Source organism: Typopeltis vanoorti, chromosome 16 (genome assembly GCF_054136105.1).
Source record: "Typopeltis vanoorti isolate ZY-2024b chromosome 16, IOZ_Tvanoo_1.0, whole genome shotgun sequence".
NCBI lineage: Eukaryota > Metazoa > Arthropoda > Arachnida > Uropygi > Thelyphonidae > Typopeltis > Typopeltis vanoorti.
In genome coordinates this window covers 15,355,044-15,377,472 of record NC_143564.1, presented here as the reverse complement: position 1 = coordinate 15,377,472, position 22,429 = coordinate 15,355,044, and the positions used below count along the sequence as shown (strand labels likewise).

Sequence of the window (22,429 nt, the reverse complement as noted above, 5' to 3'; positions counted from 1 at the left end):
AATTTTGATATGCTTCTGTCCACCTTGATGTTCAGATTTTTCTGTCCTTGCACACAACTTCACCATATGCTTCCACAGAATCTATCAGTTTTCCCATATTTATATTTAAACGTGTGGACAGATTTATGTGTTCGTCGAACATGTTGTTTATTATTTTAACGGTATAATAGAACACAGAAACTGAGTAAATAATTAATTTATTAACTTGATGCTGATATTTCGCTGGTATTATAACCAGCATCTTCAGAGCACAAAAACACTGTTTGTCACAATACGCGAGACTAAAACAACATGGTGCACTTAAACAAAATTGTAGCAGCAACACAAAGACTAGAGTCCTGATTTTGGCGCCCTCTATCTGAAAAAAAAAAAAAAAAGCTATCATATATTACTAGAGTCCTAGAAAAGTGCTAGTTTTTTCTTAATATGACTGTTTCCCAGATTTTCGGCAAGTTAATACAGCCATATTTGTTGAGATTTGGAGTGTGTTTTAGGGCTTCTGTCGCCTCTAAGAACAATCTCTCTCTGATTTATACGGGTTTCTGTGTAGTATATAATACAGCCACTCTCAAAACCAACACTTTGGCTATGCTATGTTGATGATGTGCTTGCTATTTGGCCACATGGCCCCGAGACATTGAAAACATTCTTAGCACATTTAAATAGCCAACATCCAAAAATCCACTTTACTATGGAACTGGAAGCCAACAACTGTCTGCCCTTCCTGGATACACTCATCACACGTCTCCCAGATGGTTCCCTATCATTTTCAGTTTTTAGAAAACCCATACATACAGGCAGATACTTACACAAACAATCACACCATCATCATCCTCAACAATATGGCATATTAAAAATGCTAACCCATAGAGCGAGAGCAATCTGTTCCAATGACAAGGCTCTTACTGCTGAACTGACTCACTTACGCCACACCTTCTTGGTCAACGGCTACAATCCACATAAAATAAACAAAATACTAAACACTCCTAAGAAACCCCTCCCACCATCCACCACAGAGAACTACAACAAAACAGTCACCATCCCTTACATTAAAGGCACATCCGAAAAGATCTCAAGAATTCTCAATAAACATAAACTATGCACTACATTCAGACCATGTAGCAAATTAGCCACCCTCATCCGCTCACCCAAGGACAGCATTCCTCCTTTATCACATCCAGGAGTCTACCAAGTACCCTGCTCATGCAATCAAGCCTACTACGGTCAAACAGGAAGAACCGTGAATATCCGCATCAGCGAACATAAACGATACGTCCGGAATTATCATTATTTGAAGTCGGGCCTAGCAGACCATGCTCTGGATACCCCTGCACACAGGAACAACTGGAAAAACACAAAAGTACTACACAGAAACCCGTATAAATCAGAGAGATTGTTCTTAGAGGCGAGAGAAGCCCTAAAACACACTCCAAATCTCAACAAATATGGCTGTATTAACTTGCCGAAGATCTGGGAGACAGTCATATTAAGAAAAAACTAGCACTTTTCTAGGACTCTAGTAATATATGATAGCTTTTTTTTTTTTTTTTTTTTTCTCAGATAGAGGGTGCCAAAATCAGGACTATAGTCTTTGTGTTGCTGCTACAATTTTGTTTAAGTACACTATGTTGTTTTAGTCTCGCGTATTGTGACAAACAGTGTTTTCTGTGCTCTGAAGATGCTGGTTATAATACCAGCGAAATATCAGCATCAAGTTAATAAATTAATTATTTACTTAGTTTCTGTGTTCTATTATACCGTTAAAATAATAAACAACACCATATTTATATTATTGAGTCTCTACTTTCTTGCATGTTTTTCTTTTCAGTATGATTTGTTTTGTCCTACTTAAAATTAAGTACGAGGGTTGTTTGAAAAGTTTGGTAAAAAATAATTTAAACACATTTTTTTGGAAAAAAATCAACTTTATTTCTCAATATAGTCTCCATCGACGTCTACACTTTTGGTCCAGTGAGTTTCCAATTTTTTCAACCCATCTAAAAAGTAGGATTTGTCAAATTGTGCAAAACAGTCATTGACAGCCTTGATGACATCCTCATTCAAAGAAATTTTTTCCACCGAGCCAAACTTTTAAGTTTGGGAACAAGAGTCACACGGGGCCAAGTCCGGTGAATACGATGGATGTGGAACCAATTTGAACCTCAATTTGTGCAATTTTGCCATTGCGATGGCTGTTGTATGGGACAGTGCATTGTCTTGATGAAAGAGCACTTTTTTGTATGCTAATCTTGACCGTTTTTTCTTCAGTTATTCTTTTAATCTGTCCAACAATGGCATTATAGACTCCTGTTATTGTCTTTCCCTTTTTCAAATAGTCTATCTGATAATTCCTTGGGAATCCCAAAAAATAGTGGCCATCACCTTCCGAGTGATGACTAAACGGTATTCACTTTTTTCAGTGCTCTTTCACTGGTCATTGTCCACTGTTTTGATTGCTGCTGGACTCAGGTGTCTAGTGGTGGATCCAAATTTCATCTACAGTCGTGAATCGGACCAAAAAATCCTGCAAATTGCATTTAAACATCACCAAAGACTGCATTGAAATGTCTTTTCGCATTCGTTTTTGATCGACAGTCAACAATCGCCTCAACCATCATGCACACAGCTTTTTCATATGCAATTTTTCATGCAGGATATTATACACCCATTCAGTTGAGATACCTACAATCTCAGCAACTCGCACACTTTCACTCGACTGTCTTCCATAATGATACCATGGATTTTGTCAGTCATTTCCTTCATAGTGACCTCAGTCAGGCATCCAGAGCACTCTTCATTTTCGATGGACTTACGACCACGTTTAAACTCATTTATCCAAAAAGAAATAGTCTTTAATGCTGGTGCAGAGTCCCCATGAACTGTATCTAACTCGGCTTTGATCTGCACGGCCATCCACTTCTTCAAATAAAAGTGTTTTATCACTGCAAGAAACTCGTTTTTCTTTGTTTTTATGAAAAATGCAAGCACAGTCATTTTAAATGTTTGCCAAATGAGAACTATGCATTGCATGTGGTTAAAATTTTGTTTGGGATCATGAAAAGATATGTGCCAACACTGGTATGAATGAACGAATTGTGTTGTCGTCTGTTGGAAATTTACCAAACTTTTCAAACAACCCTCGTAATGATCACTTCCAATTTCAAATTTCCTGTATACTCTTGTATACCGAGTCATCATGAAGATATCGCTATCAATGATGACATAATCTGTGAGAATTTCTCTTTTGTTGTGCCTTTATGTGAATAGTTGCATATCTTTTTAACATTATATCAGTAAAGTCTAGTCTGTCCTGAAATCTAGGAGGTACTGACCATGATTATTAGCTCTCTTCTCAAATTTTGCCCAAACATTTCTGTGCGATTCATTTCCTAACCTTCTATGTAGATCTCCTGCATGGACAATGTTTTCCTTTTCTTTGTTAGCTGTCTTTTGCTAGTGATGTGAAAAATTGTTCCTCATTACTTAGAACCTTTTTTGGTACAATTGGCACAAATAAATTACATTTTCCAGTTTCCTATTTTGAATTTGGCCCACATAACTACTTGGTTATCTACCAATCAAGCAGTTCATTTTCATGTTTGGTGTCGAATATTATTGCTACTCCTTTTATTACCTGAATAACTGTTGCCCAAATATAACATCCTATACTTATTATTTAGCAAGATCTCACTTTTTTAAGTCTTCTTCTCAGTAACACCAGTTATATCCATGTGATACTTCAGCTCCTTTTCATTAATTCTTTTATTGAAGGGCATATGTTTTAATTCTTTTTTAATTTAACTTAATTCACTGGGCAATTTGTGAAATATCATATTTCTAGTTTAAGCTGTTATTAGTTTCATTAGCTGAGTCTTAATTGAATACCTACTAACATGACACATCACCGAGATAGGTCATTATGTCAGAAGGCCCATTTAACTGATTGAACCTTCACTGACCCATTTTATAATATTATAATATACAACAAATGGTATTCTTGTTTTAGCTTGCAAATGAAATGTCTTCACAACTAGGTTACTTGTATATGGAGGCAGATGCCTTTACATCAAATTGCCATAGTATCCTGATAATGCATACCTTCCTTAAGATCTCATCAATGATCTCAATTTCAAAATAATGCTAGAAAAGACAAATGGATTAAAACAATGAACAATTTTAATTTTACTCATTCCAGTCAAAAAGCTTGGTCCCTGATTAGGAAGCTTGACTCTAATACAAGGACTTCTGGTAAACTGCCTGCCGTAGATCCAAAACACATTGCAAAGCATATAATCTCAATGACTAAATATCCTGAAGATAAAGTAGCTACGAGAGAGGTGAAACAAAAACTAAAAAATCTCAAAACAGATCTTCCACCATCATCACTATCTCAGGCTTTCACTTCCCAGGAACTTACCCAGGCAGTTAACTCATTGAGGACTGGGAAGGCGGCTGGACTTGATAACATCTTAAGAACTGTGGACCAAAAACTATTCAATGGCTTACTGCTATGTACAATAATATCCTGGACTCTGGCATACTTCCATCAATTTTTAAAAGATCTAAAATCATTGCTGTCTTAAAACCTGGCAAAGACCCTACAGTTGCTTCCCACTACCGTCCTATTGCCTTGTTAAGTATCTGCCTGAAACTTCTCGAAAGAATGCTATACAACAGAATTTCTTCAAGTATATATAACAGAATTCCACAGGAACAGGCTGCCTTCAAACCTGACAGAAGTTGTTGCGATCAAGTACTGGCCTTGACAACCTTTATAGAGAACGGTTATGAAAAACAATTGAAAACAATAGCGGCATTCGTGGACCCCTCTGCTGCCTATGACACAGTGTGGGGAGAAGGTCTTATCTTAAAATTACTAGAAACTATCCCATCACCAAAACTAGCCAACCTAATTAATCAAATACTAGCAGACAGATGGATACAAGTATCTCTCAATGAATCCCAAAGTAAATTCTTTAAGATTAAAAATGGCCTACCTCAGGGGTCAGTTCTTGCCCCATTGCTCTTTAACTTATATATTAGTGATATCCCAGAGACAGCATCATGGAGATTCATGTATGCTTGAAGATATTGCCATTGTAATTCAACATTCCAAAAAGCTGAGAATACCTTAACTGAAATCTGGCTGTACTTGAAAAATACTTTAGACGATGGCGATTACAACCTAACCTGAACAAGACTGAAGTAGCATCCTTTCATTTAAGTAATATCCTGGCCAACTATATCCCAAAAGTTTACTTCAGAAATAAACAAATAAACAGGTGAAATTTAACAATCATCCAAAATACCTAGGAGTTACCCTAGACAGAAGTTTGACATTTAAAGATCATCTAGAAAATATTGCAGGGAAATTAAAAACTCGTAGTAATATAATGCATAAACTTGCTAATACTTCTTGGGGTGCTGATGCCAACCCACTGCATACTACCACACTGTCTTTGGTCTATTCCACAGCAGAGTATTGTGCTCCTGTGTGGCTGAACAGCGCACACGCTTCTTTGGTCGATGTCCAGCTGAATCAAACTATGAGGATAATCTTTGAAACTTTAAGATCTACTCCTGGCTACTGTCTCCCAACTCTCAGTAATATAGCCCCTCCCTTGCTCCGCAGGGCCCAAGCCTTAAGCACCCTATGGTCAAAAATAATTGGAAACAGTTCCTTGCGTATCCACCAAGACATTTCCTTCCATACTTCACAAAGACTGAAATCCAGACACCTGCCTGGAGGACTGCAATACAAATAAACGACCAGAACGTCGACCTATGCAAGTCATGGGGAGAATATTGGTTTCAACATACCTCCAATCTTCAAATACCCATCACAAATCCGACATCGTGTCTGGAGGACTTCAGTCTCCCTAGACATGAATGGACCACTTTAAATCGGATCAGAACAGGACATCTCTTGCATAAATGGAACTGGTCCGAGACTGCAGACTGTGATTGCGGAAGAGGGATCTAGACTATCAATCACATTGTGCTTGAGTGCCCTATCTATTTATTCTCGGGTTCTAAAGAGTACTTTTTTAAACTTACCCTGGAGTGGATCCGGGATTTAAGGATTTAGCCCTGACTCCATGATTCTTAATTTTGATGTTTAATCATTTCAACCTAGTGTACCCCTTTTAATATGATTTTTGCAATTGTTTTTTATGCTGTTTTATGTAATTTGTATGTTTTATTCTGAGACCTGTACATCATACACCGAATAAAATAAAATTTCAAAATAGAAAAACAAAAGTTGATCCTGAGATGAATATAAGAAATTATAATGTGTAAAAACAAATAAAGCATAAAAACTATAAATTCATCAGGGAAAAAAATTTACACTAAATTGTTGGAAATACTCAATATTCATGTTACTTATGTCAGTTACTCATTTCATTGATGTCACTGAATCTACATCACAAAAGTGTCAACCCTCTATCTTATTGCACTACTTCAGAATTTCATAATTTCCCACTGTTTCTTTGCATCATTTTATAACTGACATATTTTTGTCTGATCCCGATAAAATTGTTTTTGTTCTTTATAATATAGAACACTGTAAAAGAGTACTTAAAAGGAATTAGAGATGATAAAGGTGATGTAAAAACTGGAGAAAAATATCATTCACGCATGGAGTAATTATTTCGAAAAATTCCTTAATGAAACAAGCAGTGACAACACAGCAGTAAAAAACACTTAACAGGGATGCAGTCAAAAATACATATTCATACTTGAAGTAGACAAAGCCATCAAAAGCCTGAAATGTTGAAAGGCAGCAGGAGTAGATGATATCTGACCCAAAATGCTCAATTATGGAGGTATAAAAGTCTTTCAGTGGCTGCACTGCATAGATCAGAAGGCCTGGACAGAGGGACGAATTCCAGATAATTGGAGTAGAGCTCTCATAGTTACTCATATATAAAAGGGAAAACTGAATGTGAGAATTACAGAGGTATTTCTCTACTGAGTTTTCCTGGTAAGATTTATGCAAGTATACTTGAGAAATGGTGGAGAATGATTGTGGAAAGAAAGCTTGGGGAAGAATATGACAAAGATTGGTATTTAAGTTTTGTAGACCTGCAAAAGGCATATGACAAGGTGCCAAGAGAAAAGCTATTCAAAACACTAAAGTTATATAGTATCAATGGGCATTATATCAAGCAATACTTAGTCTTTATTTGAGTTGTAAGTCAGCAGTTAGAATTGAAGTTACGATTTAATGTTAAAGCTGGTGTCAGACATGGATGCACATTATCCTCTCTGTTATTCATTATCTATATGGATCACATTGTGAAGGAAAGTAGTATTAAACCTGATATCAAAATTGGAGATGTTTATCTCAGCTTTTTACTTTATGCAGATGACGTTATATTTTTAAATAGATCCAGCACAAGTCTGCAAGATTCACTGAATTGAATAACTTGTAATAAACTTGCTATGAAAATCAACAATAACGACAAATACAATGAAAATAGGCAGTAACATTGAAAATATCTACTACATTGTGAATGGAGAACCTATAGAACAAGTAAAACATTTCAGCTACTTAGGCACAGTTTTTAGTGAAAATGGTAAATTAAATATGGAAATAGACAACAGAATCAGCAAAGCTGGTATGGTAGGAAGTCAACTGAATAAATTTATATGGAATTAGAGAGAAATTAGGCAAAACACTAAATTAGCTGTATACAAGACGGTGTTCAAACCAGTTTTAACTTATGAATCTGAGAGCTGGGTTAGAAATAAAACACTTGATCAAAGACTAGAGACCACAGATATGAGAGTCCTGAAGAAGATTAGGGGCATGAACAGATGGCATCAATGGCAATATTAGGAAAGAACAAGTGTTCTCTGCAATGTTGGCAGGAAACAGACACATAGGAAGACGAAGATATAGGTGGATTGATACAGTAAAAAGTGCCTTAGAATTAAGAGATATGAGATCTGATAATATTGGAGTCTTCACAGATAACAGATTGATTTTGAGGCAAATTGTGGATAAGAATTTAGTAATAATGTAAGTTCTTCATGTAGTACTATCATAATATCCTGTACACCCCTTGAGGCTACATGTGAGGAATTTGATGATGATATAGAACTAATTTTGACTTTTCTGACCTTTTTTCTTTCAACATATTTAGTTCATGTGAAAATATGTAGTCTCAAGAGATAAATAAAAAGAACAGAAGACTGCATTATGTTAAAGCTATCTTTATTAGAAATGATTGATGCCACTTACTATAAAGAATGTTAAGCCACACCATCAAACACCAGCCAATCAAGAAGCTCATAAGTAATCAAGTTTAGCACATATTTTGTGAAAGATTACTTAAATTTCATTTCTAAGTGTTTAATGGCACTTAATGATGTCATTCAATCATTTTATTTATATAATTTTTGTATTTCAAAATTAATTTAATATCAAATGTTTTAATTTTTATTGCAACCTCATTTTATTTTGTAACTGCCTGTATGGTGGCACTCTGGCATGTGGGTTCAGCTCTGTAAATAAGATTAATGTTCTTTATTCTGGCTTCATTTCGTGAATACCCATTATCCATAAATGAAGACCCATTAATTTCTTGCTAAAATATTTGCAATAATAAAAATTATTGTTCTTTATTCTATGAATATGTGTGTCTAATAATTTTTAATAATAAAGTTGTATTTGTCTCTAAAATATTTCTGCCATTCTTGGACCACCTCTGCATACTAATGAAGAAACCAGAACTGTGATATTTATTGCTGATGAAACATTTCCTACTAAGGACATTTGGGCAGTCAGGAGAAGAAATTGAAGTGGTTAAAGCCAAATGAAGCACACAAAAGTATATAAATCCATTAGGTTAAAAAAAAACAAAAAAAAAACTTCATGTTTGGAAATATGTATATCATGTATGTCGGGCTTTGACAATAAATTTAACATTTTCTCTGATAGTATAAGCTCATTTCATTAATGTTGGATTGTTTGGATGTAGACCAAATAAAATTGTCAGTCTCTCTTTAGTAGGAAACATGTCAAGTGCACTAAATATCATAGACCTCTGGTTTCTTGATTATGCATGCAGTAGTTTTGGGGACGACAATGAAAAAACTGTTTAGGACATAAAGGCAATTTAATTCTTTAAAATATATGCTTACTTGTTGGTTATTGGTATTATGTATGAGAGAGATACAATAAGTTGATGGTTGTGAGCTTGATGTTGGATGTTTGTTGGTGTGGCTTAATATTCTTTGTAGCAAGCTGTCATCATAATCATTTCTGGTCAAGACAGATTTAATGTAATGCATTTCTTGTGTTCTAGGGCTTCTGTTCTATGGTCTGGGGACCCTTAAAGTAAGGATCATAAATGTGAGGCTATTGCTAGATTGTTGCAACATTTTTTTTTTTTTTAACTTTATTTATTTATTTATTCTGGTGAGTTCTTAATGTCCATTGCTTTGGTGGCTTCTTATTGAATTAAATCAAAGAATAGTGTTGTAACATCACCACCATTTATTGCACCCTGTATTTACACTATCAGAACAGTTTAGTTAGATCCAGAATAGTAGAAATTTTGTTTCTTTGGTTTAGAATGCTGTCTGCAATTTTGTGTTTCATTTGTTTTGCAATATGATCACTATCTCAGTGCATGTCACATTACTATGTAAAGCACACCCCACAGCCCATTAAGAATATGAAGATGAATTAATTTTGGATGATTTACAAAAGGACAATTATGCTTTGCAATATGATACGCAGTGTGTGAAACACATTGTATGTGATTTCGTGAGCTAATCATTTAAAAAAAAAAAAAATTTTTTTTAATTTCCTGTAGCAAGCATTTGCAGCCTAAGTGTAGCCATGTCTGCAACATAAAACAAAGATGGCAGCAGCAAAACAGAGCGATGACAAAGTGCTAAGAGTTTCACTGGTACAGATAGAACTCTTGAAGCTTCGGCATTTTCTTTTCCATGAAAAAAATTTATGGAAAAGAAAACAAGTTACTTTGCAATATTTGTTCACAATGGACTCCATTCGAATTGTTCCAAAATCAAAGAATCGGCGCTCAACTCCTAAGCACCTAATTTTTTCAGCCAGCCCATTTTTCTTCCTCCTGTGCCTCCCCACCATTAAATAATTCCTAAACCTTGATCCCACTGCATGGATAGCCTGGAACAGTGCCTTATCATGCTTGATGAAACCTTCTTCCAAAAAACTGACAGGATCAAAAAAAAAAGCTTGAAGCAGTCTGCATCAAGCATCTCGAAACCAACATTGCCTATTGCAGACAATGATCTCGTTGCTTCATCATTTCAAGCCACAGTGGAGGCAGAAAATAAGGAGTACAATGCCATCATCCTAAACTTCCATTTGGAAACGGATGTAATGCTAAATGACATTGCAGGCTCACTGAATAATGCAATTTTGACCACAAGAAAATTGTCAGGTGTCACTGTTTCAGTCATATGATCACATGTCGAGATGGAACAAACTTTCCAGGCTTAATAAAAGTGACCTGTGATACCCTGAGAAGCCGAATGGCATTCATATTGGCCATGAACAGCAAGTCGGGCATGTGCTCGTACATCACATGTATGAGCCCAACCAGATCTGGCCTATGCACAGCATAAAAAAAACAGCAGTTAAGATGAGAACTGGAAGAGATGTCAAAGTGGAGAAGAAACATGGACAATCAATTACAAAAAAGGGGCACTAATGAGAAAATCAAACTCTTTAAACAAAGTGTGAAAACTTAATCCCAAACGCTGCATAGGAAACCTGCAGGGGACCCTTGTAATCAAAAATAAACTTCACAAAACCTTCCAGATTCATTTCACAAATATACACGGTCTCAGTTCTAACGTTAATGATGTTCATCTTCAGTCTGCAAAACTTCACCTACTCTTCCTGACAGAAACTCTAATCTCAATATCCTTAAACACTAACCCATCTCTTACCAACTCGCTCCTCCCACTTTCGGACAGGCATGCTTTCTGCAATATGTGTATTCTATAAATATTTCCATGAAATGTGCATATGAAATAGCATCGATAATTACCCCACTTATACGCGTGGTACTGTACTAAGTCCATTAGAACATATGTGTGACTGCAGCCAACATCCCTTCACAGTGCACCTTGAAACTCACAGAACAAGTTTCTTTTCCTACCATTTCATTGCTTCTACTACTATATTTTACAACACAGCAGTAGAAGCAGTAGTCAAAGCTATTGGCTGTAACTTCTGCCCAACACTACTCCCACCACTGTTACACACAGCTAGTACTATTACATCATCATCCACAGAAAAAGCCAACCTCCTGGCTTTCTACTTTGCCTCCAAATCTTGCATAGCTGATCATGGTAAATGTCCTCCACCCATTCCAAACACCCAACACTATATATGATGTGGAAAATACCACACCATATGTAATTCTTATAATTGGTCAGACAAAAATTGCACATGATATGGAATTCACTTTGAGATGATTAATTTAGGACTTCATAATATAACCTGATTCTTTAAGGATATTCATGTTTGAAATATTTTTGATTGAAAACCATTAAAGCTGATTTTGTTTTTTATTCTGTTCATTTATTTAAAAACTAATATCCCACTAGTTTCACTCACACTGAAATGGGTGGCTTCATCAGGGTTTTAAATAAAGCACTGCATGTATACACACACACACACACACACACCCACACACACATACATAAAAAGATAACACAGTTGTTTATAAATATCATTATGAAAGAAGATAAATTGATTCATCCTAAAGCTATAATATAAAGTCTCATGCTACGTGTTAGCTATTACATGTACAGACTGGAGGTAATTCTTGGTGAAATTGAAATCTGAGATGTTGAAGGATTTGATGAGAGATTTTCAGATGTCATTTATTTAGAAACTAATATCCAACTAGCTTCACTCACATTAAAACTGGTGACTTCATCTGGGTTTTAAATAAAAAAAAAGATATATATCTGTTTTTTTATTTAAAACCTAGGTGAAGTCACCAATTTTAATGTGAGCGAAGCTAGTTGGATATTAGTTTCTAAATAAATGACTTAAAAAAAATCTGTTTTAATCTTTAAGGGTATGTTCCCAATTCAGGTATTGAAAATGGTACTTTTCATAAATTCATATCATTATTTATTTCTTTAGTTGAAGATCAGAAATCAAAAGCTTTTACTTTGGCTCTTGCTGCCCTCCTTGGTGAAGGTGTATACAACTTTGGCGAACTGGTAATTCCTCTTTAAATAATAAATTTATAAATTATTGCTCCATGTTAATGTTTCCTTTTTTTTTCTTGTAATATTTTTGCTGCTCAAAATTCTCTTCAAAGAAATTCAACTTTGAATGATTCAAAGAGAATTTTTTGCAGTTGAGAAGTGTCAGTTTAAAGAGTTATTTCTAAAAATGTAATGCATAATATATTATATACAAGGTAATTTTTATGTTTGTTTATGATTTGTTTAGCAAATATATAGCTTGGTTAAAATATTAAGTTATTATGTAAGGTTTAACATCCTCACTGGCTAAAGTGGATGAAATACATAAACTACCATTACTAAATCACTTAAGGAATTGACAACGTAGATAAGATTATAAATTAAATTACACTTTAATAAATATTTCTGATATTTCGCAACGTCACATTGCCATCTTCAAAAGGAACTTACAAAAAAGGCACGTGCGCGTAAGCACTACAACACAATAACTGAGAATGATTCAAAGAGAATTTTTTGCAGTTGAGAAGTGTCAGTTTAAAGAGTTATTCCTAAAAATGTAATGCATAATATATATTATATACAAGGTAATTTTTATGTTGGTTTATGATTTGTTTAACAAATGTATAGCTTGGTTAAAGTATTAAGTTATTATGTAAGGTGTTACGTCTCTGTATTTTCATTTCTTTATTAGAGTACTTATTTAAGTATGATCCAAATTGATCCAGTCTTCTCTATAACCTTCTACCTTAATTTTATATCTTTCTCCTTAATATATAACCCGGTTTGGCTCCTAGGGATATTTCCTCTTCAGAAACTGGCAAATTTATAATTTAACTGCGCCAGCGCTTCCTGTAATGAGAATATAATTCAAGCTCAGGGAAATATTCCTAGGTTTTAGGCATATACGTTAATCTAGAATTCACACACGAGTATATAGATCTCGGTACCTTGCAGTTGTGACCTAAGATCTAATCTCAATTATATAATTATCTAAACTCCTTCCCACTATTTGGTTCTATTTTCACAAGTGGTAGTTTGACACCTCGAATTCAGGTTCAAGTAGCAAAACATGTTTATTAATGCTAAAAAACAGGTACATTAAATCTTGTATTAAGTTATCAAAACTTCTGAATTGCTACCCTAAGTGAATGTCTTATGCTAAGCTATACAAACTGTTCAATACTAATCTAACCTTCTTACATAAACTGACATGCAAAATCATGTAATACAAATGGATAATTTAAACAATGTCACACTCAAGTTGAGTTCCTTCATTCACGTTTTACTTTAAATAGATATTTCACAACTCATTTCTCTCTTAGTTAAATTTACTCAATTAACAAAGGATTTTCACTACTTCAATCATATACAAGTTAGAATTTTATCTTATACAATTCTTTGTCTAATAGAATTGGCTGTATTAATTACGCTATCCTGTCAGAGTTCTCTAAAATGTCCTCAGTCTTGCTTTATCAAGACACAAATTCTACCTTCAAACAATCTCAAGATATAAAACAAAAGGATCTTTACTTTACCAAGTCCCTCCGAAGGTCCAGCAGCTGCCATGTGCTGCTCGGGTCATCCTTCGTCTTGTCTGGTTCTGGGTCAGGTCTCGTGACTGAGTTGTTCCGTTCTCTGCTACCGGACACAAATCAGGAAATGGCTGGAACTACGAGCCCTCTCTGTTCGCTCGGGTGGGTCATTCAGTGTTTGGCACCATTCTGCATGAGCTATTGATTCTCATACGGAAATTCCGCGGAATACTTCTCAGTGCTACCAGGAATACAGCCTGCTGTCCGTCAACATATCACCTTCGCCTTGTCCTATCTCCGATCACTCGTCGAGAGTCCGCGATCTCCAAAATCCCGGAAAAAAACAGAAAAAAAAACCTAGAGCTTGGCACGTATTGCCTTAAATATTCCTTCTCAGTGCCCTCTTTTTCTGTATTGTTTTTCGCACGATCCATAACTTACATCACTCTTAGGTTGATCCCTTGCTTTCCCCCCTTGCTATTAGGTGTTGTTTTCGAGGAATGGCGCTTACATCAGCCTTCCCCATAAGCTGCAGCCTTTGGTGTTACGACAGGCGCTTGCGGCTTAGACATGATAGCGATTTTTTGATAGCTCAGTAATACATAAATTAAGTCATTATTCCTTCACATGAATTGCTAATCTGACATAATTCTTGATTTTAGCTTTCCGTTTGACAATAAATAATTCCAATCCATTACACATACTGATATACACTTTCACATACAACAACTTAGGTGTTTCTCACCTCCGCTGGTAAACAAGTATTATGCAGATTTCTTTGTTATTTTGTAAAGCTTACATGTTAGATCCTGAATGAATAACTTGTCGAGAAGTTCTCCATTCAATATCTAACAAAGGTTTAACCTTCTCGCTGGCGAAAGTGGATGAAATTAAAGTGTAATCTAATTTATATTCTTATTTACATTGTCAATTCCTTAAATGATTTAGTAATGCATAACCAGCGTATAAGACAGTCTACGAGAACATAAACTACCATTTTTTTTTTCCCCAAGAAGGAATAATGACCAAACATGCATAGCTATTTGCCTTTTATCTTATAGTAATCCTATTCTGTTGTTAATCCTTTAATGACACTGGTAAAAGCAGGTAATGGATTACCTATAATGAAATGGCTTTTGAGTCCATTTGATTTAAAGGAAATTCCAAGTTAAACAGTATACTTTGTCAAAAATTGTCCTTGAATATTTTAATTTTTTCCTTTACAATTTATTCATTTTGTTTGTTTGTATGTGATAATGAAATGATCTATTCTGAAATGTGAAAAGATCAGTCTTTGCAGTGAATATATTCATCATCATCATCAAATTCCTGCCATGTGCCCTTAAGGGGTGTACAGGATATGATAGTACTACACGAAAAATTTACTTCATTACTAACTTGCTATCTACAATATTCCTCCAAATCAGCCTGTTACTTGTCAAGACTCCAACATTATCGGATCTTATATTTCTATCGTCTAAGGCACTTTGTACCGTCTTCCTCTGGGCCGTTTTCCTGCCATCCTAGCAGAGAACACTTGTTTTGCTAATCTTTACTCACCCATTCTGTTTAAGTGACCATGCCACCTGAGATCAGATCTGCATTATTGGATGCTGACAATGTCAAGTTCTTTCCTAATATCCTCGTTTTTAATATGATTTTGCCATCTGTTCACGCCTCTAATCTTTCTCAGGACTCATATCTACGGTCAAGTGTTTTACTTCTGACCCAGCTCTCAGATCCATAAGTTAAAACTGGTTTGAACACTGCCTTGTATACAGCTAATTTAGTGTTCCGACTAATTTCTCTCTTATTCCATATGAATTTATTCAATTGACTTCCTACCATACCAGCTTTGTTGATTCTGTTGTCTATTTCTATATTTAATTTACCATCTTCACTAAAAATCTTGCCTAAGTAGCCGAAATGTTTTACTTGTTCCACAGGTTCTCCATTCACAACACAGTTGGCATTTTCAATGATGCTGCCTATTTTCATTATCTTTGTCATTTTATTGCTGACCTTCATACCATATCTATTACAACAGTTATTCAATTTAGTCAGTGAATCTTGCAGAGACTTGTAGTGGATTTATTTAGAAGTATAACATCGTCCACATAAAGCAAAGAGATGACATTAACATCTCCAATTTTGATATCATATTTAATACCACTTTCCTTCATAATGTGATTCATATGAATCACATTATCTATATAGATAATGAATAACAGAGGCAATAATGTACATCCTTGTCTCACACCAGATTTAACATTAAACCATCTTCCTGTACTTCAATTCTAACTGCTGACTTACAACTCAAATAAAGACTAAGTCTTGCTTGATGTAATGCCCCATTGACACCATATAACTGTAGCGTATTGAATAGCTTCTCTCTTGGTACCTTGTCATATGCCTTTTCCAAATTGATAAAACTTAAATACAGATCTTTGTTATATTCCCATGATTTCTCCACTATTTGTTGTAAAGTGAAGAGCTGATCCTGACAGCCTCTATTTGACCTGAATCCAGCTTGTTCTTCACCAAGCTTTTCTTCCAGAATTCTTCTCAACCGTTTCTCAAGTATACTTGCATATATTTTACCAGGAACACTCAGTAAGGAAATACCTCTGTAATTCTTACATTGTTTTATTTCCCTTTTTATATATGGGTACTATTAGAGCTCTTCTCCAATCATCGGGAATTCATCCCTCTGTCCAGGCTTTCTGAACTATGCAGTGCAGCCACTGTAAGACTTTTATACCACCACACTTCAGCATTTCTGGTCGAACATCATCTACTCCTGCTGCCTTTCCACATTTCAAGCCTTTGATGGCTTTTTCTACTTCAAGTATGGATACATATTCCTGCCTGCATGCCTGGTCAGTGTTATTTGCCACTGCACTGTCATCACTGCTTGTTTCATTTAGCAGTTTTTCAGAGTAATTACTCCATACTTCAAGGATATCTTTTTCTCCCATTTTCATGTCACCTGTATCATCTCTAACTCCTTTTACAGCACTCTTGTCTCCATTCCTAAGCTTCTTCAACAACCTCCAGAATATCTTACCACCTTCTTGATATTTATTTTCTGTGTTCTTGCCAAAGTCTTCCCATGACTTTTGTTTAGCTAGATTTACACAGTGTTTCGCTTTCTTACAATTTGTCTCTGTATTCTCTAAGAGCACAAGCTGACTTATTTGCCAAGAACTTTTGATATGCTTTCTTCTTTTCCTTCACTGCCTCTTTAACTTCCCGTGTCTACCATGGAGTTCTATTTTTTCTATCCTTGCAGACAACCTCACCACATGCCTCTCTGGCTGAATCAGTCAGAGTTTTCTTCAGGGCTTGCCACTGAATCTCCAAGGTTTGTTTCCTATTCTCAAACACTTTCATTTTTTCTTCAATAATCTTTGTGGATTTTAGTCTACAGTTCACATCTCAGAGCTGCTCAACTTTTATTCGCTTTAAAACTTTCTTAATGTTATTCTTTTCAATATGAAATTCAATTTTATCCTGCTCAAGACTAAATAGTGATCACTTCCAATTTCAAATCCTCTGTACACTCTGGCGTCCTGCACCAGGGAGAAAATATCACTATGAACAATAACATAGTCAATGAGACTTTTCTTTTTCCTTGCTCCTTCTCTCCATGTGAATTTGTGCGCATTTTTATGTTGGAACATGGTGTTAATAAATTTACCATTTGTGAATATATTCACAAATGGTAAATTTATGGTCTTATTTTTCATATCTAAAGCATAATTTCTTTCATGTTATTGGCAATATTGCCGAAATTTGTGCCATTTTCAAATGCCTGCATTTAACATCATTGACAAATGACATTTATTGGTGAAATTAATTTCTTGAATTAGGAACAAAATTCCATTATATTGATTGTCATTATGCTTAGTTTTAGATAAAAGTTGTTCAGTTTTTGTGAACAACAAAGGATGTTAAATTTCATTATCCACTTTCTAGTTGTTAGAATTTTTTTTTTTTTAATTATATCCAGTAATATATCAGTAGAACTCCAAAAAAATAAACAGAAAAATCATCTGTTGCAATTTTAGGCTAAAGGCAAAACAGATGATTTTTTTAAAAATTTCATTTTATTTATTAAAGTTTTTGTTTTTTGGGATGCTGATTTCAGTAATCATATCCAGCATTCAGTTGGTGATAGAGAATATCTACCAGATATTCTCTACAGGGTGATTGAAAATTATTGCTCATTTTTCAACATTCTAATTGTATTACCCCCCCCCCTCCCCCCCACACACACTTTGCTCTAAGAATGGAATTATAATTGTAAATAACTACTCTTTATCTAATTTTCTCATAGTTTGAAAGTTGTTTTCACAGAAAAATCACTGCACAGGAGTATTTGAAATCTGTTACTTCCTTCTACTGTTTCAAGAAATAAGAAAGAAAATAATATTGTCTGCTGAAATAGGTGCTTTTGTAAACTACACTATGTCTTTGCAATTTTGCTATTCCATTGTCTTCTTTTCTGTCAGTTATTCAGTTGTTTGCTGAAATTATTCTGCCTCACAAATATATTTTATGCTATATTTTCATTATTTAAAAATTGTTTATGCCATAAAAAAAGGAAAGTTTAGTTTTGAGTATTATTGCTTTTGTCTTTTTAAAAAAGTTCCCAGATATTACTACATGTACTGCTTGTTGCCGTTTTTAAAATGCACAATGACCTAGAAATCATACTAGCTAATAATAATCTCATGTCTGTTTAGCAATAGGCTGACCGAGAGCCTGTTGCTAAAGCAGAGTTTCTGTTACATAGTTATACGACTTTTGCATGTGTGTGTGTGTGTGTGTGTGTGTGTGTGTGTGTGTGTGTGTGTGTGTCAGGGATTGGAGCGATTTAATTGCCTGTTACAGTTTATTTTCACCAAGGAACTAAAAACGTATTCAGTTTGGCAGCATGTACCTACACATTTGTACATTTGTAGTGTAAAACAAGTATATCTTCAGAAGTTCCTCATATTAAAAATAGCAGAAAATATGTTTCTGTTCAGGTGTGCTGTATTTTATTCTTCATACTGCAAAAAATGTGAACCGCAAAATTAATATGTAGTATTTTCTTCTTCATTGGACTCGATTGAAGAAAATTATACTTGTCAAGATATCATATTATTGTTTAATCCATTATTCAAGTATGAGCAAATAAACTTGCATGTAAAGTATCTTCATGACTGGGCTATTTGTGTATAGGGATCGTTGATTTCATATCATTTGCTTTAGTGTATACCATAATAATAAGCATTAATGGAGGATAACTACCCGGTTTTGACCTTTATTAATCATCAGTGAAAGCTAAACCCAGGAAAGATATCAAGGTTGAAGTAATGCAGAAGCGATATATTTCTCGCATATCATCATCATCATAATAATGCTGATTATGGATATAGACCAGAGTTTGTTCTGATCTCATTATCCATCCAATATACTTTTTTGAGGTCTATCTGACCTTCTCTTTCCAATTGGTTTATATTTTATTATTTGTTTAGATTATAAATGTTATGGTATGTGAAAAGATTTTTGTTATCTGTGAATAAAAACCTTACAATTGAAAAATAACTAAGCATCATGAAGTGATTCTAATTGGAATTTTGAAAAAAAATAAAAAAATAAGCAAGATTAATTTAGAAGAAACAGTGAATTTTTTAAAGCCTGTGCATATGCAATTATTTTATGAACTGTTTCATGACATTCTGAAAGTAATGAAATTCTTTGACCTTATTTTTGCTAATTTAATTAGGCAAAATTAAGGACAAAATATATTCTGGTATTTTTGCATACAGAATTTACTTACAGTAAATGATAGAGAGGTATCATATGCAGAAGTGTGTGTATGTGTGTAAATATGCAGTAAAAAGACAGAGTGGTATTTTAGGTAATTACATTTGATGTACTCATTGTTTATACATATTTGTAATGCTATTTTATTTCTCAATAAGTAAATATTAGGCACAAAATAAGTGATTGTAATTTTGTGTCCACATTTTTTTTTTTTATTAATATCTTTCATCTTATTCTAATCAATATATGTTGGTTACATAACTGTACAAAATTCATGCGAATATATATTCTGAATGGAACCTATAATGCAATTAATTTATTAATTAATAAGATACAAATAAATAGAGTATTTAATTTTAAATAAATAGCTTACATTAAGGCCCCTCAGATCAAATCCCATCAAGGGCATGGAGAATCTTTATAAGAACTGAAGGTTATTTTATTCAGTCTCATATGGAGATGATAGGGTATTCCTTGCTGGGATTTTCATTTTGCTAGGCAGACTGTGTAGGTAGAATTAGCCACTCTATCGTAGCATTAATTGTATTTCTATGAAGCCAAATTATTTGGATATTACAGACTATTGAGTCTGTAATATCCAAATTTGAGTCCAAATTGAGTCTGACTTGCAAGGCACTGTTTCCTGAATTTTAGTAATTTTTGCAATCTCATTCCATCTGTGCTGTTATTTATTTTTCTCTAAATTGACTCACTTCAGTACATGAACATAAAAAATTGCATTCCTTACACTTTTAAAATCCTCTTTCTAACCATTGAAGTTTGAAAGAATAGGACAGGTCAAAAATCATTGTCAACTTCTGGTTGACAGCCAGTGTATGTTGCATTTCAATATACACTGGTGGGGAAAAAAAGTCAATGGACATTCCCATGGGCAAGGTGCATTGTCCTGTGTAACGAGTCACATGTAGTATAAATTACAGAAATATGATGCTCCCAAGTCATTGCATCTGTGTCTGGGTGAAATGGCTGCGAAAGCGGGAAGTGATGGAATTTGAAACAGGCATTGTGATAGAATGCCATGTTGCAGGCCTATCTCTTCATCAAATTATTTATTTGATGAAGAGATAGGCTATTTGATCAAGAGATTAATTAAAGGGTAATATGTAAAAAACTGTCACTTGGTGTTTTACATAGTGCCCTTCATGATATGTAATATTATGAAGGGTAATATGTAAAAACCGCCACTTATCAGTTGACACAAATGCAAAGTTTGGGCATTGACTAGAACATAAATCTGCGAAAAAACATTTAGAACCAAACTGAGGCTCACCACATTACCGTTTTATACTACTTCCCAGCCAATGGCGTTAAATGCACTCACTGATGAGGAAGTTATAGTCTATTTCCCTTCACTATATTGGCTTTATTTCAATAAAAGTTGTCAGATCCATAAGGAGTATGAAATTAAAAGTGCTTACTCCTTTTTATATTACAGGAGCTTTTTATCAATGATATAAATGATCAGAAGAGGTTAAACTAGTGGAATTCTTAAAAAATGAAATAATTCATCTACATGTTTCATTTTCATCTGTCTGACAGTATCTTCAGAAAAATCTGCAAGGAATATACAAAAGATCTAAATGCTTCAAAACAGCATTTAGACCATTATTTCACAAAATGAAAGATAGTGAATACTCATGCAGTCATAATACAATTTAGTGGAATAACTACAGCACAAAGAGAAATAATTAAACATCAGGTTTAATCCACAGACATCTTCAGGAATAGTGTTAAAATTATAATAACACACACAAGAAACAAACAAACAAAAAAAAATGGAAGAAATGATATTAGACTATATGAAGCCTAAAGTCATATGAGGGACACTTTCTATGGGTGCTATTGGCTGGCCTTAGATGTTGGGGAGGGAAGCATAAAAATTAAAATTTCCAAATCTTGGGAAGTTTAATGCAACCTTATTTATTAAGATTAGGCTGTTTTTTAAAATCTGCTACTGGTTTTAAAAAGAATTATTTGAGTTTGTATTTTTGATGGAGCATGCTAGTTTTCTTCCATCTGATTCTGTGCACGTATCCAGTCATAGACTGCTAAGACCTGACCGACCATAGTTGTGACATCAGATTAATTTTTTGTGCAGATTCATCTAGGTAGAGCTCGCCTCTATTTTTTAAAGTTCTTTAAAAGGCAGATTTCTCAGAAATATCAAATAGAATGCTTCAAAGTCCTAACTTTTCCTCTATTTTCCTTTCTGAACTTCGGAGAATTCTGTTTGATATTTCTGGGAAACTGCCCATAGAAAATTTCATAAGATAAAAGATAAATATATTGAAAAATCTTTGTGGTGCTTCTTCTCAGCTGCAAAGTAAGGTACTACAAAGTACTGTTAACCTGTCATTATAAAGACTCGATGAAATAGCCATTAGTTTAGTTAATTAATTTGGTCACAACTTTGCTGTAGTGCCTCGGAAGGGTTCCTAGTTTAGAAATGTGCAACTTGCCTCCTAATGTTGCCAACAACAACAGGCTTGACATAGCTAATATCATATCTCAAGCGTTGCCACCGAAAAAGAAATCTCTTTAATAGCCAAGAACCATGCACTACATAAACTCCACAAATGCAACAACATAATCATTACTATAGATGATAAAGGAGATGCCACTGTTATCCTCATTTCCAGTGATTATAATCAGAAAATGAATGCACTGCTCAGAGACTGCACCAGTTATAAACTAAATCATGATCAAGTCTCAGAAAAAAACATTGAAAAAAGCTTCTAAAAAAAAAATAGTTGATGCTATTGATTCCCCTCCCCCTTTAAATTAGTAAAATCTTTAATTCCACTAATTCCAAATATTCTGACACTAAATTT

At 34.4% G+C, this 22,429-nt stretch overlaps 1 protein-coding gene across 1 annotated transcript in view; it reads left to right on the top strand.

Annotated features, from left to right (window-relative positions):
- Rpn9 (regulatory particle non-ATPase 9) overlaps positions 1–22,429 on the top strand; it is a 237,333-nt gene that overhangs the window by 109,832 nt on the left and 105,072 nt on the right. The window contains exon 8 of the mRNA XM_090405989.1: positions 12,161–12,240. Coding sequence (XP_090262115.1) covers positions 12,161–12,240 — 80 coding nt within the window. The remainder of the gene's footprint in view (positions 1–12,160; positions 12,241–22,429) is intronic.